This window comes from Neoarius graeffei, chromosome 2 (assembly GCF_027579695.1).
Source record: "Neoarius graeffei isolate fNeoGra1 chromosome 2, fNeoGra1.pri, whole genome shotgun sequence".
NCBI lineage: Eukaryota > Metazoa > Chordata > Actinopteri > Siluriformes > Ariidae > Neoarius > Neoarius graeffei.
In genome coordinates this window covers 32,079,746-32,098,037 of record NC_083570.1, presented here as the reverse complement: position 1 = coordinate 32,098,037, position 18,292 = coordinate 32,079,746, and the positions used below count along the sequence as shown (strand labels likewise).

The window sequence follows — 18,292 nt, the reverse complement described above, 5'->3', positions numbered from 1 at the left end:
GTACTGTTGACATTTGACTCGGAGTCTATTCCGAGACGGATTGGACTTGGGTATTTGAGTTTTCAAGTGAAGCCTTATATTAGACCCCCTCTGCGGTGCTTTATTTGTCAGAGGTATGGACATGTCGCGGCTGTATGCAGAGGGAAAAGAAAGTGTGGTAAGTGCGGGGGGGGGATCATAGTTACGAGGACTGTGCGTCGGCCTTATGCTGCCCAAATTGTGGTGAAGAACATAGTGCAGCTTATAAGGGGTGCCGGTTTTATGCGAATGCCTTGGAAGTGCAGAAAATTAGAACAAATGAACGTGTGTCATATGCTGAGGCCTTGAAAAGGGTGAATAAGGATGTTGGTAACCATTTATCACAGCAGCCGCTGCCTCCTAGAGTTCAAGTTATTTCCCCTCCAAGTGATAGCTTTCTCATCAAGAAGGTTGATTTTCTGGCGTTTATCTCTGATGTAGTCTCTGGGTCGAAGTTTTCTAAGGTTTCCAATAGGTCTGATGTGATCAAACTTGTCTCAATGGCCGCAGGGAAATATTTACAAGTGAACATATCCCCTGAATCTTTGTTTCAATTTCTTAAAGATAGTGAGGGCCATGCTATGGTGTCTCAGAGTAGCGAGGGGAAGGGTAGATGTCCTTTAATCTCCTGCAATGGAACGCCCGTAGTCTGATTGGGAATGGCCAGGAATTTAAAAGGTTTGTTACCACCAGTGAAATCGTTTGTCATGTTATTTGTGTCCAGGAGACATGGCTTAACCCCACTTTAGATTTTGTTTTGTCTGGGTTTGTGTCTGTTCGCAAAGATAGAAGTGACAGGCAAAGGGGAGGATGAGCAACATTTATTAAGGCCGGCATAGAATATAGAGTTGTGCCAATAGAGTCCACTTTAGAACTAATTGTGACAGAAATTTGGAGTGTTACTGGAAGAATTTCACTGCTCAATTTTTATAATCCATGTCTATGTCTGAGCGCAGCTGAGCTTGAAGATGTAATGAGACAAGTATGCCCTCCACTTATATAGACAGGGGATTTCAACGCACATAATGTACTATGGGGAAGCAGTAAGACTGATGGTAATGGAGTGGTAGTTGAGAATATTATGCAGGATTTTAATTTGGTGTGTCTTAATGATGGGCATCCTATGAGAGTGCAGCTAGGTTCTTTAACCCCTTCATGTTTGGACTTGATGTTAGTTTCTGGTGAGTTGGCAGGTAAGAGTGAATGGGAAGTGCTTGACCCTTATCATTTGGGCAGCGATCATTTTCCAACTATAGGAACTTTTGGACTGAGGTTACCTGCTGAGTTGGACAGGATAGGAGGGAGGTTTAACTTTTTAAAAGCAGACTGGGAAAAGTTTGAAACTTTGTGTGATGACCTCTTACCAGGCCTTCAGGATAACTCAATAGATGAGTGGAACAATGGTCTTTCAGGCATAATCTCAACAGCAGCAGCTTCAGCGATTCCTAAAAAAGGTATAGGCCTACAGAAGAAAATGGTTCCCTGGTGGAATAAAGAATGTGATGAGGCAATCAGGAAAATAAATAAAGCCTTTAGAGTTTTGAGGAGATTCCCCACTCCTGATAACCTTATACAGTATAAATACTGTAGGGCTCTGGTTAGGAAAGTAATTAAGTCTGCCAAGAAAAGTAGTTGGAGGGAATATTGTTCTTCTCTCTCTGGTGAAACTCCCATCTCCCAACTGTGGTCCACAGTTAGAAAGATGAATGGTGTAGGAAGGAAGGCAAATCTCCCTGTCCTGGTACATGAGGCTAAGATTGCTGCAACATCTGTAGAGAAGGCCAATCTTCTAGTGGAAACGTTTAGAAAGGTGTACAGCTCTGATAATTTAGATGAAGAAAGCAGGGAGACCAGGGATCAGTCTGTGAGGGGGTTTATGTTTCCCCAAGAATCAGTGTGTAATGAGGTCAATGTCTTCTTTTCCTTAGAGGAATTAAAGCAAGCCATAGCTGCAGGGAGAAATACAGCTCCTGGAATGGATAAACCTGCATTATGAAATGTTTAATCATGTCTCTGATGTCCTTTTGGAAGAGCTCCTCAGCCTAATGAATGAAAGCTGGAAGCAAGGTAGGCTACCAAAGGCATGGAAGCATGCTGTTATTGTTCCTGTTTTGAAGCCCGGGAAAGATCCTAGTTCTCCATCCTCATATAGGCCTATAGCCCTTACCTCTGTTGTGTGTAAGCTGATGGAGCGAATGGTGACTGACAGATTAGTCCACTTCTTAGAAGTAAAGGGAGCATTGGTAGATCACCAGAGTGGGTTTAGGAAAGGAAGGAGCACTATGGATAATGTGGTTGCACTGGACTATGAGGTTAGAAGAGCTTTTGCTAATAAGGAGTCTCTTATCGCCGTTTTCCTAGATATAGAGAAGGCATATGATATGTCGTGGAGGGAAGGCCTTCTTGTGAAACTGTCTAGACATGGTGTCAATGGAAGGATGTTTAGCTGGATCAAGAATTTCTTGGAAGACCGCACCATTCAGGTAAGAGTAGGGGATGCCATTTCAGATGTAGTTTTGGTAGATAATGGAACTCCGCAGGGAAGTGTAATCAGCCCCGTACTTTTTAACGTTATGATTAATGACATATTTTTAGATCTAAGCCAAGGGACTGGGAAGTCACTGTATGCTGATGATGGGGCCCTCTGGGTTAAAGGAAGAAATATTCCTTTCATTTTAAATAGGTTGCAAGGAGAGCTGAATGTCGTAGAAAAGTGGGCTAGGAAATGGGGCTTTAAGATTTCGGTCTCTAAATCTAAATATGTGTTTTTTAGACGTAGTAGGAAAAAATGGGACATGTCCTTAACTCTTTATGACTCTCCCATAGAGAAAGTAGAAAGTTTTAAATACCTAGGAGTGTGGTTTGTTCCAATTTAGTTTGCTGTCAATCACGTCTCTGAAGTAATAGCTAAAACTAACAAAGTGTTAAATGTCATGAGGTGTTTGACTGGCTTTTTTGGGGGAGCGGAAAAGAGCACCCTTCTGACCGTCTATCAAGCTATGATTAGGTCTATCTTTGATTATGGTTGTCAAGCTTATGGAGCTGCTGCAAGCTCTGTCTTAAAAAGACTTGATGTTATTCAGTCAAAGGCTCTTAGAGTCTGTTGCGGTGCATTTGCCTCCACATCAACCTCCGCTCTTCTTGTTGAAACAGGAGAGAAGCCTTTAATGTTAAGAAGGATCCAGCTCTCTCTTCACTATTGGAACAGACTAAGGGAAAGAATCAGCATCTGCCCCACAAGTTCCATGTTAACCGACTGTTATGAATTTGCCTCTGATCAGGTGAGGAGTCAGCCTTTTCTAAAACAATGTATGACATGGGCCAAAGATTTTAACTTACTTGACATGGTCCCAGTTAAAAGTACTTATTGGGGACCAGTCCCAACCTGGCTCCTCCCCTCTGTCCAGGTGGACTTTAGGTTACACAAGGACAAACATAATGAAGAGGTTGAATTTTCTAGTGATTCTGCCACAGAGTATATTCAGCTTAACTGGAACTCATGTTTGCAAATTTATACTGATGGATCCAAAGACCCAGATTCAGGAAGAGTGAGTTGTGCTTTCTATATCCCTCAGCTTAATATAAAAAATGAGTATAGACTTAGTGACAATATGGCTGTTTTTACAGCTGAGTCTATTGGTATCCTAAAAGCTTTACAGTGGGTAGTGGAGGCACAGCCCAAAAATGTGGTTTTATGCTCTGACTCCTTTTCACTCCTACATTGTCTTAAAGTGTACACTTCCAATGCTCGTCCCGATTTAATTACTGATATTCTTATGCTGCTGAACAACCTACATAGGAGAGGTTGTGACGTATCATTTTTGTGGGTTCCTGCCCATATAGGTATAAAGGGGAACGAGGTAGTTGACCAACTGGCAAAAGAATATTTAAATAATGATGTGGTTACGTTGCCAGTTAGTCCAGGAAGGACTGAGTTGAGGAGCCAGCTTATGGAAAAAGTGTTCCAGACATGGCAAGCTCAATGGGACAAGGATTTAAAGGGGAGACACTTGTATTCAATCCAGCCTTCAGTAAATGCACAGTGCACTCTATCAGGAGTTAGGTCTCAACAAGTGGTGCTGACCTGTCTCAGACTGGGGCATTGCGCCCTAAACTCTACGTTACATCTGATTCATAAGCACAGAGACGGATTATGCGAAGTGTGCGGAGTTCCTGAGACAGTTCCTCATGTTTTATTAGAGTGTGTGCAATATTGTGAGTCTAGACGTACGTTTTTTAACGACTTGTCCGGCTTGGGTGTTACTACTGTTTCCTTCCCTGTTCTGCTTCAACTGAAGGATTCTAAAGTTGCATCCAGTCTCGTTAGATTTTTAAAATCCTCTGGCCTTTACGCCAGAATCTAAAGGGGTGTTCACACGGCAACTTTTACTCCGGTGTAGCACCGGGGCTGCCCCGGTAGAGCGTTCACACGGTACAAAGTTATACCGGTGCAGCCCCTGAAAGCTGCTTAAACCGGTGCAAATCTAACCCTGCTCGGGAGGTGGTTTAAGAAATTTACTCCGGAGTAAATGCTAGTTTGCGGGGCAGCACCGATATAAAATGGGACGTCTGAACGCTACAGGGGTAGACTCGCTACGCGTGAGGAGAGTTGATTACATAAGGGTATTGCATAATTTGCATCCTGGTATTTTGCGCTTCCAAAATGGCGAATATCAACAACAACAGAACTGCGTGTCTTCCAGTGTTGCCAGATTTGGCAGTTTTAAGTGCATTTTGGCGGATTTGAACATATTTTGGGCTGGAAAACGTCAGCAATATCTGGCAACACTGGTGTCTTCATCCACGTTGTTTTCCCGGCGCTTGGTGATGCCATGACAACCGGGAAAAAGAAGTACATTTTCACGCATGCGCATATTTCATTTCCGCATTATTACTATCGGAAATGATAGTAATAATGATAGGAAATGATAGTAATAAAGTTTTTGCTACTATAACACGGTCGCAGAAACTGCCGTGTGACCGCAAGTGGGGCTGCACCGGTGCTGACACGCTTCTCTCTAGTAAGCAGGGTTGTGACGTGTGAACGCTGCGCAAAATTTACACCGGTGTAAGATATATCGCAACAAAATACATCGGTGCAGCATCGATGCAAATATGTGCCGTGTGAACACCCCTTAAGAGACTAGTGGACTAGTAGTGGACTTAATTATCCTGTAGGTGGCGGTAATACACCGGATGGTGTCTAATCCGCCATTATATCCTGAAGAAGAAGAAGTCCTCGTCCAGTGCTGCATGTGACTAAACGCCCTTCCATTAGGTGGTAGTAACGATCATCACAGCGGGCCACCATCACAAAAAAGAAGAAAAAGCGTCGTGGTTGTCTGAAGAAAGCAACCGAATTTTTGCTTCATATTGATTTGATGTAGTAGTACTTTCTACTTTGTTTAAGGTAAATCCGTTCTTTTTCATTATAAAGCTGAAGGTACGGTTTGAGAGATCGGTTCAGCTGGAGACCTGGGAAGTTATTCAGTTAGCTTTGCTAATGTGCTTTAGCCTCAGTCTGGTACACTAGCATTCCAGTGTCTCTTTCTGCTGCTGGGTCTTTATACAGCTGCTTAAAGTCTTTTAGTTTGAGAGAAATATATTAAAAATGATTATTAGGACCTTTTATATTAACATTTAACACTTAGTATTTTTGCTTTTGAGTTTATTAATGTCATTAGTGACGTAGTCGAAAGTAAGTTAGCTAGCTAAGCTAACAGTTACTGCTGTTCTCGAATCAGAATCAAGTTTTTTGCTAAGTACGTTCTCACATGTTCCGGTTCCGGTGCACGACGACCCAGATCCGGATAAATTATCTGCAGTGTCAGGCAGTGGACCATCATAAAACTGTGAAGTTGATTTTTAGATAATTTCATAGCTAGCTAAGTGTCATGCAGGTGTCTGTGTACTTAGCGAGATGTTTTCATTCTTATTGAAGATGTCATGGTGTTTGTACTAATAATAAATGATTTTGTTTGTTTTCCGCTGGTGTAGGGATTTCTGCTGCTGCACAATCCACAACCAAGAATTTAAGCTTTTACCTTTTGGCAAATGAAGGAAAATAAGGAGAACACGACTCCTGCCATTCACATAACCAATCTGGACCACATTAAACCATGCTGGTACTGGGACAAGAAGGACTTGGCACACACGCCATCCCAGTCCGAGGGCCTGGACCCGGCTACAGAGGCCCGATACCGCAGAGAAGGAGCCAGGTTCATCTTTGATGTAGGAACTCGACTTGGGCTGTATCCTTCCACAATCACTGCTTCTCTTTCAATGTTTTCTGTAGTAGGAATATGCAGTACAGCTGAGGCCAAAGGGGTGTGTGTGTGTGTGTGTGTGTGTGTGTGTGTGTACACACACACCTTAGACTAAGTACGTTCTAACTCGGTTTTTCACAGCTCTGCACTTATGTTCCCGTACATGTCCTGTGTTGTCCTTTAAGGCATCTACATTATTTCCATCATTAAGTTCAAGATAATAGCTAAAAAAACATTTATTTACTAAATCAGATATTCAGTCAGTCAAAGGTTGCATACCCTTTGTTCGTATTTGTGGCATTGCTTTTTAAACCTATTTAACTTTTAACATCTGCTTGTTGCCTTCCGTAAGCTCCTCATGATCGTTTTTTTTTTTTTGCCCCTTCTTCTTGATAGAGTTGGTGTAACTCGGTCAAGTTTGTTGGCCTCCTCATTCAGACACACTTTCAGTTCTCATCCCATCTCATTATCTCTAGCCACTTTATTCCTGTTCTACAAGGTTGCAGGCAAGCTGGAGCCTATCCCAGCTGGCTACGGACGAAAGGCGGGGTACACCCTGGACAAGTCGCCAGGTCATCACAGGGCTGACACATAGACACAGACAACCATTCACATTCACACCTACGGTCAATTTAGAGTCACCAGTTAACCTAACCTGCATATCTTTGGACTGTGGCAGAAACCGGAGCACCCGGAGGAAACCCACGCGGACACAGGGAGAACATGCAAACTCTGCACAGAAAGGCGCTCGTCGACCACGGGGCTCGAACCTGGATCTTCTTTCTGTGTGGCGACAGCGCTATCCACTACACCACCGTGCCGCCCACTTTCAGTTCATTCCATGTATTTTCTATGGGATTCAGCTCAGGGTTTGTGGTGGGCAATCCAATACTTTTGCTGTGTTGCCTTTTGTTATAACTTTGGAAGTTTGTTTGGGATCATTCGCGTGCTGTTAGACCCATTTGCTGCCAAGTTTCAACTGATGTCTTGAGGTCTTGCTTCAGTATTTCTAGATTATCCCCCAGTCCCTTTTCCAACAAAATAGCCCCACAGCATGATGCTGCCACCCCCATGCTTCACAGTGAGGATGGTGTTCTTCAGGTTAAAAGCATCCTTTTCTGTTATCCACACACAGTGCTAATGTTTATGGCCAAATAGTTACATTTTTGTTTCATCTAATCAGATGACTCTCTTCCAAAAGGCTGGTGATCACCTACAGACTTCAGTCTGGCTTTTTTCTGCTCAGTTGTGGGTCTTGGAGTTGGGGTTTCTTCCTTGCATGACAGCCTCTCAGTCCGTGGTGATGTAGGACTCTCTTAATGGTTGATGTACATACTTTGGTACCTGATGCCTCTCCTCTTCACCAGTTCCACCACTTTGTTGTTGTCTTGTGGTTCAGTTGAACATTTCAGGCCCAAAGTTCTTTCATCTGTGTCCTCCTGAGGATTTTTTTTTTTAAACCCTGTGGTGCCTTCAGTTGTTTGTAAATTGCTTTGAAGGAGAAACTGGACTTGCAGAATTCCATTTTGTATTTCAAGGTCTTGGGAGACTTGCTTGGATTTTTCCAATGGTATCATGGACAAAAAGGCTGTCTCTAAAGGTAACTCTTAATTATGACAGTTGGCTAATTAGAGGTCTTTAAAAGTCTTCCAGATTGTATAAAAAGATGGTAAACTTGGTGTACAGTGGCGTTTGAAAGTTTGTGAACCCTTTAGAATTTCTTATATTTCTGCATAAATATGACCTAAAACATCAGATTTTCACACAAGTCCTAAAAGTAGATAAAGAGAACCCAGTTAAACAAATGAGACAAAAAAATTATACTTGGTCATTTATTTATTGTGGAAAATGATCCAATATTACATATCTGTGAGTGGCTAAAATATGTGAACCTTTGCTTTCAGTATCTGGTGTGACCCCCTTGTGCGGCAATAACTGCAACTAAACGTTTCCGGTATCTGTTGATCAGTCCTGCACACCGACTTGGAGGAATTTTAGCCCATTCCTCCATACAGAACAGCTTCAACTCTGGGATGTTGGTGGGCTTCCTCACATGAACTGCTCGCTTCAGGTCCTTCCACAACATTTCAATTGGATTAAGATCAGGATTTTGACTTGGCCATTCCAAAACATGAACTTTATTCTTCTTTAACCATTCTTTGGTAGAACGACTTGTGTGCTTAGGGTCGTTGTCTTGCTGCATGACCCACCTTCTCTTGAGATTCAGTTCATGGCCAGATGTCCTGACATTTTCCTTTAGAATTCGCTGGTATAATTCAGAATTCATTGTTCCATCAATGATGGCAAGCCGTCCTGGCCCAGATGCAGCAAAACAGGCTCAAACCATGATACCACCACCATGTTTCACAGATGGGATAAGGTTCTTATGCTGAATAAGGTTCTTATAAAAGAATGTTTTTCTTTCTCCAAACATAACGCTTCTCATTTAAACCAAAAAGTTCTATTTTGGTCTCATCTGTCCACAGAACATTTTTCCAGTAGCCTTCTGGCTTGTCCATGTGATCTTTAGCAAACTGCAGATGAGCAGCAATGTTCTTTTTGGAGAGCAGTGTCTTTCTCCTTGTAACCCTGCCATGCACACCATTGTTGTTCAGTGTTCTCCTGATGGTGGACTCATGAACATTTAACATTTGCCAATGTGAGAGAGGCCTTCAGTTGCTTAGAAGTTACCCTGGGGTCCTTTGTGACCTCACCGACTATTACACGCCTTGCTCCTGGAGTGATCTTTGTTGGTCGACCACTCCTGGGGAGGGTAACAATGGTCTTGAATTTCCTCCATTTGTACACAGTCTGTCTGACTGTGGATTGGTGGAGTCCAAACTCTTTAGAGGTGGTTTTGTAACCTTTTCCAGTTTGATGAGCATCAACAACGCTTTTTCTGAGGTCCTCAGAAATCTCCTTTGTTCGTGCCATGATACACTTCCACAAACGTGTGTTGTGAAGATCAGACTTTGATAGATCCCTGTTCTTTAAATAAAACAGGGTGCCCACTCACACTTGACTGTCATCCCACTGATTGAAAACACCTGACTCTAATTTCACCTTCAAATTAACTGCTAATCCTAGAGGTTCACATACTTTTGCCACTCGCAGATATGTAATACTGGATCATTTTCCTCAATAAATAAATGACCAAGTATAATATTTTTCTCATTTGTTTAAACTGGGTTCTCTTTATCGATTTCTAGGGCTTGTGTGAAAATGTGATGTTTTAGGTCACATTTATGCAGAAATATCAAATTCTAAAGGGTTCACAAACTTACAAGCACCACTGTATGTTACCCTTTGACCTACCACAATTCTAATATAATGAGCTCAAGCTGAAATAAATCTGATTCTTAATAAAAGGGGTCGTTTTAAAACAAAGTAGACACCCTAATTGACTTGCCAAAAGAAATGGATGGTAGCATGAAATGTGTGGAGTTTCGTGAAAAACTGCAACTGAATATCTTTTAATCCAAGTGTATGCAAATGTTTGGCCTCAACTGTTGTTTGTTTTGGTGTTTTTAGGAAGTATTACATGTTTTATTACATGTTTTATTCCTTGACGGTTTCTTTTATTAGACATTATGATACGTTGGCTACTGGAATTATATACTTCCACCGGTTCTACATGTTTCACTCTTTTAAACAATTTCCAAGATATGTAAGTCCACCCTTTCTTTGTGTTTGTCTGCTTTTTAATATTGCACTCTTGATGGCTGTGTAAAAAGTCTCATTGGGTTACTCCTGTTGCAGGAATTGTATTGGAAGGGTAAAAGTTACACAGGTTATGTGTAATATCCTTCCATCATTAATGTATATTGGTTCATATGGATGGTCCATGCTGTTTTATGTAATGGGAGTGTATAAAGATTTCTGTATGTATGGAAAAGGAGGGGGGAAGTCACAAGCATCTCACTGTATGTGTGGTCGGGTTGGACAGGTCATGGCTTCATGATTAGTCCTGTCATATAATTTGGAGGTTTGCCTTAAGGTTGATGTTCAAAATGCATTTATCTTTCCTGCTCTATCAGAAATGTGACCTCCATTCTTTCCATCCGAAAAGTGTCCTTCCTGGTTTCTCTAAGTGTTATTCCTATATTTATTAGGCGTGTAATAATATGACACATTGTATTCGGCATTTCAAACAACAGTGCTACTAGCGTACTAGATCTTATGTTCAGGAGAAAGCAGGAGCTGGAAAATTCCTTTTATGAAATGAGTCTCAAATTCCCTCCGATCTTGGTACCAGTGACTTCTTAGGCTTCTTTTATTTAAAAAAAAAAAAAATGCAACCATAAGGGTTCAAATTTAGTCTGCCAGTAGTCTGTTATGCACTACTTCATCCTTGAATGATAACACACAAGGCACCATAATCCAACGTCTTGATGAATTTAGTTCTGTTGGTTATAAGTTCTATACCATGATGGGGTCATGATAGGCCCGTCACGATGATAAATTTTGTTGGACGATATATTGTCTCAGAAATTATTGCGATAAACAATATTATTGTTCATGTCTTTTCAAGACAATTTGATGCCACTAGTAAAATAATCATGCAAATACACCCTTTAAAAGAACAGTAAACTTTTTAATTAAAGTGCCATTCCACCATTGGATGTATTCTTTGGCATAAAATACAATATATTTTATGACAACATGACTAGACAGAGAAATCTTTTAGCTTCAAAATGATATATCAAGCATAATTTTTTGACGACAACAACAAGTATATTAATTTTGCGACCAAAGTCACCTACCCTTTTAATTTCCGCGCGGTAGTGAAACGTGATGTCATCGGCAGGTTCCCCTTCTTGTGTACCACGTGTCGGTCTATTTTTAGACCAGGAAACCCCCAAAGTGAGAGTCATTTCTTCTTGTATATGGGGGCCAGAAAAATTGAGTTCATCTTTCAGTTAGCTAGATTTATTGGTATTAGCTAGATTTATTGGTATTATTTTTATCGCGTTCTATCCGCCATTGCTGATATGTCACACGTCACGTGGTACACAAGAAGGGGAACCTGCCGATGACATCACGCGCGGAAATTAAAAGGGTAGGTGACTTTGGTCACAAAATTAATATACTTGTCGTTGTCAAAATTGTTTGATATATCATTTTGAAGCTAAAAGATTTCTCTATCTAGTGATACCATTTATATATGTTGTCAAAATATATTGTATTTTATGCCAAAGAATACATCCAATGGTGGAATGGCACTTTTTAAGTCAACTTATTCAATTCTAACCTGAAGAAATAAAACAATCAAACAAAACCACTCACAACAAAAACAATAAATAAAATACAATCTATACCATGTAGCTAACAATTCAGGTAGGAATCCTTTTGAAAGTAAATCCTTTTGCTTTCGCATCGTTCTGTTCCCAAAAGCTGATGTCCAGAAAAAGTCTTTATGCAAAAAGTTTTCTTGCTTTTGTAGTTCCATCTGCCAGACATCTTCGCTTGGCTTCAGTATGTAAACAAAGTTCGGTTGTCCCCCATGCATAGGGTAGCGACGGTTGCCAAGGTAAATGTGACTTCAGTGCAAGGGTGCTCGCCCTCGTACTGAAGCGTCATGGTACCAATGCAGCAGCAGAGTGATTGGGGATTTCCCAGGGGTATTTCCGGTCTGCCTGAGTGCGTCATGGCAGCAAACCGGCCCAAAACACTTTTTTTTTTTTCCCTTCAAAATATGCCCCAAACATTGCAAGGTAGCAATCTGATGTGATTTTTCAGTGAGTATCTGAGCAAAAAAAAAAATAGCATGTCGGCAAATCAAGTGTGTCAGCATGAAATTAAGTGCATCGGCCCTGACACAGGCCAGCGCTCTCGGGAGAACACTGTATTATTTAACTTGTGTATGTAATTTTTTTTTTTTTTTTAAATATATATTTTGTTGCAAGGTTAAGCGAGTCTTCAAGGAGTTTGGCCTTATGTAGCCTTAGCAGCGAGCCAGCTAGTATAATCTGCACATGAACAAATGACACTGTTAAACTTACCTCAATGTGTTTTTTACAATCATTTAAGCTGCCACGGGCAAAGCTAAAGTCACTGTTACAAACAGTATAGCGCGCAACACCCTCATTATATTTTTACCCCATTAGGCAAGGGGGCACTTTCATGGAGACTGAGGTAAAGTGGATTTTGTGTGGGGTTTTTTTTTTTTGGGGCACTCTGTCATGACATTCCTAGATGCACTGAACTGAGGGACTCTCGGTCCTGGAGAGAAGTCATGAAGCCTGCCCACACACAACACTGATTGGTCTATTGAGCAAGATAGAGCAATTGGGGTGTGCTCTCTCTCTCACTTGCTCACTCTCAATTCTGGGATATTGTATCTAATTTGAGGGTGTCAGGGAGCCACTATCAATATGCAAGAGACTCCCCGAACTTCCTGGAGAGTTGGGAATAATTCAGTTTGTCCCATCGGACAAGCAGATGTGGATTTTACTTGTCCCGTCCAGTAGGGTGACCGTTAATGTCGTGCCCTGACTCCAGTATATCTAAAGTTCTTCATGGTTAAGGACAACTAAGGAAATCTGTGCAGTGACCTAAATCAATGTTTCTTAATTATTGTTTTCGATTTTTCAGGTAACAGGAGCCTGCTGCCTGTTTTTGGCTGGAAAGGTTGAGGAGACTCCAAAGAAGTGTAAAGACATTATCAAAACAGCTCGCAGCCTACTCAACGACGTGCAGTTTGCCCAGTTTGGGGATGATCCGAAGGTGAGCAGAGGGACTGTAGGATAAGAAAATGTAATGTAGCATGTAAAGATTTAGAAAGTGGTTTGGGCTTTAGCTTGTAATGTAAGAATGTCAGGTTTAATAAAAAGGATACAATGCTCTTCACAAATATCAGCACCCCTTGTAAAGGTTAGTAAAAAGGGTTAGGGGAAAAAAATCCACCTTTTGGTGGTCACTTCATCTCACACTGAAAAAATGAGAAAAATCCAACCTTTAATTGAAATAAATTTATTCAGAGAAAAACAAATCCCTCATCAAGAAATAATTTTCAACAAAAACACGTGCCATTATTATTGCCACCCCTGCATTTAATACTTTGTACAACCTCACTTTGCCAGTAAAACAGCAGAGTGTCCTGTAACATTTTATAAGGTTGGAGATGCAGAGCATCTGAGACCATTCCTCTTTACACAATCTCTCCAGATCATTCAGGGTCCTCAGCCCTCTCTTGTGCTCTCTCCTCTTCAGCTCACCCCACAGGTTTTCAATGGGGTTCAGGTCAGGGTACTGAGATGGCCATAGCAGAAGCTTGATTCTGTGCTCAGTGAACCATTTTTGTGTTGATTTGGACATGTACTTGGGATCATTGTTCTGCTGGAAGATCCAATGATGAACCACTTTTGTTTCTTGGCAGAGGCAGCCAGATTTTGATTTAAAATGTCCTGGTATTTCATGGAGTCCATGATGCCATGTACAACCCTGATTCCAAAAAAGTTGGGACAAAGTACAAATTGTAAATAAAAGCAGAATGCAATGATGTGGAAGTTTCAAAATTCCATGTTGTATTCAGAATAGAACATAGATGATATATCAAATGTTTAACCTGAGAAAATGTATCATTTAAAGAGAGAAATTAGGTGATTTTAAATTTCATGACAACAACACATCTCAAAGTTGGGATAAGACCATGTTTCCCACTGTGAGACATCCCCTTTTCTCTTTACAACAGTCTGTAAACGTCTGGGGACTGAGGAGACAAGTTGCTCAAGTTTAGGGATAGGAATGTTAACCCATTCTTGTCTAATGTAGGATTCTAGTTGCTCAACTGTCTTAGGTCTTTTTTGTCGTACCTTCCGTTTTATGATGCGCCAAATGTTTTCTATGGGTGAAAGATCTGGACTGCAGGCTGGCCAGTTCAGTACCCGGACCCTTCTTCTACGCAGCCATGATGCTGTAATTGATGCAGTATGTGGTTTGGCATTGTCATGTTGGAAAATGCAAGGTCTTCCCTGAAAGAGACGTCGTCTGGATGGGAGCGCATGTTGCTCTAGAACCTGGATATACCTTTCAGCATTGATGGTGTCTTTCCAGATGTGTAAGCTGCCCATGCCACACGCACTAATGCAACCCCATACCATCAGAGATGCAGGCTTCTGAACTGAGCGCTGATAACAACTTGGGTCATCCTTCTCCTCTTTAGTCCGAATGACACGGCGTCCCTGATTTCCATAAAGAACTTCAAATTTTGATTCGTCTGACCACAGAACAGTTTTCCACTTTGCCACAGTCCATTTTAAATGAGCCTTGGCCCAGAGAAGACGTCTGCGCTTCTGGATTGTTTAGATACGGCTTCTTCTTTGAACTATAGAGTTTTAGCTGGCGACGGCGGATGGCACAGTGAATTGTGTTCACAGATAATGTTCTCTGGAAATATTCCTGAGCCCATTTTGTGATTTCCAATACAGAAGCATGCCTGTATGTGATGCAGTGCCGTCTAAGGGCTCAAAGATCACGGGCACCCAGTATGGTTTTCCGGCCTTGACCCTTGCGCACAGAGATTCTTCCAGATTCTCTGAATCTTTTGATGATATTATGCACTGTAGATGATGATATGTTCAAACTCTTTGCAATTTTACACTGTCGAACTCCTTTCTGATATTGCTCCACTATTTGTTGGTGCAGAATTAGGGGGATTGGTGATCCTTTTCCCATCTTTACTTCTGAGATCCGCTGCCACTCCAAGATGCTCTTTTTATACCCAGTCATGTTAATGACCTATTGCCAATTGACCTAATGAGTTGCAATTTGGTCCTCCAGCTGTTCCTTTTTTGTACCTTTAACTTTTCCAGCCTCTGGCTACGTTTACATTAGACCGTATCTGTCTCGTTTTCTTCGCGGATGCACTGTCCGTTTACATTAAACCACCTGGAAAAGCCGGGAAACGGGAATCCGCCAGCGTCCACGTATTCAATCTAGATCGTATCTGGTCCGGTGCTGTGTAAACATTGAGATACGCGAATACGCTGTGCTGAGCTCTAGCTGGCGTCCTCATTGGACAACATCACTGTGACATCCACCTTCCTGATTCGCTGGCGTTGGTCATGTGACGCGACTGCTGAAAAACGGCGCGGACTTCCGCCTTGTATCACCTTCCATTAAAGAGTATAAAAGTATGAAAATACTGCAAATACTAATGCAAATGCTGCCCATTGTGTAGTTATGATTGTCTTTAGGCTTGCCATCCTTCCACTTGCAAGTAGTAAGTGACAGAGGTGGGACAAAGTCACTAATGTGCAAGTCTCAAGTCCTACCACTCAAGTCCGAGTCAAGTCACAAGTCAAGGCAGTTTTGACCAAGTCAAGTCCAAGTCCTACCCAAGCCAAGTCGAGTCCAAGTCTCATTTTTTTCCAAGTCCCTAACAAGTCACCATTTATTCTACAGGCAATCAACACATTTTTGATCACAAATGTATTACCTCTCCACACTGCAGTGTATGTCCTCCTTTGCCAGTCACCTTGGATAAAAATGTCTGCTAAATGTAATGTCAATGATTCATAGAGTCAGCACAAGTAACTACAGTACACCCATTCTTTTCCATTTTAAAATGTTTTAGAGCTTGTGCCCCAAGACAGTCAAAGAATCTCAGAGGAGACAATGATTAGTTAGTTACCGTTAGTAAAGCATCCTAAATTTTCAGTGAGTTTAGTTTGAGTGAGTCAGTGTACATCTGAGGCTAAGGGTGTGAGAATGAGTGAAAGTATGACCATTTTCCTTAAATTTTTTTATTGGAAAATTAGTGAGAAATTAAAACAAAATTCTAAACAAAACTAGTACTGGTACTGTGTAACAAATTTTCTTTTCATTTCATTCATGTCATTTTTCACATAAAAATGCTTTTCATGTGCATTTTAAGACATGAAACTCAAAGTCCAAGCTAACAGATGATCTGTGTACTTTTACAATCAAAGAATGGTTTTCCTTCTGAAGTTAGGCACTGTCCCAACATACAACATGACATGTCTTTAACACAATACAACGTGACCTTGAGTACGTTTGTGTGTGAGAGAGACCAACTAACTGACAAAAAATTCTGGAAATATCTGTTCTCCACTACTGAGAGAGGGATGTTGCATCCAATGACCAAATCTGTTAGTATTGAATTTGTGATGGCTTTTTGTTGTGGGTGGGTAGCATTGTACTGTGTATCTTTTGCAGTAAGGAATCTAGAAATGGACGGCTGCTCTGTCTCACTTGGGATGATCTTGTTCTTCAGATATTCTGCAAATCTAAACAAGAAAAAAAATGTAAAATTAGTAGGCCTACTTGTTTTCTGTTTTTAATCATGTAGACATTAACATGTTTTTATCATTTTCAATATCAAAGTCTGAGTTCATTTAATCTGAACATATTTGTTTATACACAGTATAATGTTTAATACAACCCAGCCAGGATGTTCCCAGTTTAGCTAGACCACAATGCATTCACTAAACACTCGCTAAAATACCGGTAGCCTCAGTAAACACAGAACGTTGTGACGATGTAGCCAGAATCAGAGTCCTCTAGGGCTCTGGCCAGAATGTGAGAATGAAGCCCTGGCAACATTCTAGAGAGCCGTTTAATAAAGTAGAATAAACAGTTGTTGTGAATTTCAGAATGTTCAGCGGAATCCTCCAGATCCAAGTTGCGTGCTTTTGGCGAATTTGGTTTCTCGCCAGAGACCAATAAATGCACTGGTAAAGCCACGCTATGTAGAGGCATTGTGTGCCCTGTCGTTTGGGTAAGACTGTGGGATAATGCTTCGCGTCGGAGTAGGCTACACTCCAATCTGTCGGGATGTACTGCGCTATAAAACGTCAGCTGAGCTTACATTTTACATAGCCCAAATGGCCCATTATTCACATTGCCTACATGACACCAGAGAGAGGAAGAGAATAGAATTGAATGTCTCTGATGACACGTAATCCCAGCACTAATAACACACATCGCACAGCGTCCACGACTTGGTGCAGTATGTAGCAAACAGTTAAACGCCTGGTTTAACTTGCATTGCTAGTCATCTCGTCTCAGTGGTTTAAATGCCTTTCATGACAAGCACTGACTTTCCCATTGCAAAGAGCGAACTTCTGTTTTACATACTTAGTTTGCAGCCTGGGTAACTGTTTATTTGATTCACGTTTTATCCTTTGCTGTCCGGTTCTTCTCATAAGTCTGTGTCGTTCTGACCAGAGCCTTTATAACAATCTTGTAAATGTTCTCTGCTCTGACCAAATCACCACCTTCTGGCTATGCCTTCCCAATGTGTGTTAACTGGTAGCCTAGCCCACATAATCTAACACTAGACTGAACACAAAAGCAATCCAATAAAAAAAATCTACTTCACTATTTTACATTCAGCAAAGCAAAACAAATCCTTGACAGCGTTAATATATTAACACATTCCACTTCTAGCCACCAACTAGCCTGTACAGATTATTGCTAGCTGTAGCCTAGCTTTGTTACTTACTTGTCCTTATGCAGCCTCAGGTGATGAACGAAGTTTGATGTGGTTGACTGGCTGTCCGAAATTGTGGCTCCACATGTTCTGCACGTAGCAATGCGTTTGCCATCTGTATTGGAGTATTCTTTAAATCCAAAGGAAATTATGCAGGGAATCATGTTTTTATCCGTCCGTTCATCATTCAGCGTCCTCGTTGCCCATCACTGTTTGGTTTTTCATTTGAACCAGTTGAAGTGCTTGAGTGACACCTAGTGCTAGTGGATTGAGCTGCCGTAGCCTAGGACAAGGAGCTACACCGCATTCAAATAATGAGTGTACTTGGATTCAAAATCGGGGGGGGGGAAGAATATTTATACCTGATACGCCAAGTCACTGCAAGCTAAAACTGTCAAGTCCAAGTCAAGTCTCGAGTCAACAGCGTGCAAGTCCGAGTCGAGTTGCAAGTCATTCCTCATCTAGGGATTTCAAGTCTCAAGTCATCAAAATGGTGACTCGAGTCTGACTCGAGTCCAAGTCACATGACTCGAGTCCACATGTCTGGTAAGTG

General features: G+C 41.4%; 1 protein-coding gene across 3 annotated transcripts in view; it reads left to right on the top strand.

Moving 5' to 3' along the window:
* Positions 1-5,279: 5,279 nt before the first annotated feature.
* The window catches only part of ccnk (cyclin K), an 86,161-nt gene continuing 73,148 nt past the window's right edge, over positions 5,280-18,292 (top strand). The window contains exons 1-4 of one of the 3 annotated variants that reach the window (XM_060914096.1): positions 5,280-5,428; positions 6,016-6,269; positions 9,870-9,951; positions 12,879-13,010. In XM_060914096.1, coding sequence (XP_060770079.1) covers positions 6,073-6,269; positions 9,870-9,951; positions 12,879-13,010 — 411 coding nt within the window. In that variant the 5' untranslated portion in view covers positions 5,280-5,428; positions 6,016-6,072. Of the gene's footprint in view, positions 5,429-5,811; positions 5,871-6,015; positions 6,270-9,869; positions 9,952-12,878; positions 13,011-18,292 lie in introns of those variants that run through there. The other 2 variants (XM_060914098.1, XM_060914097.1) reach the window with 2 other exon arrangements.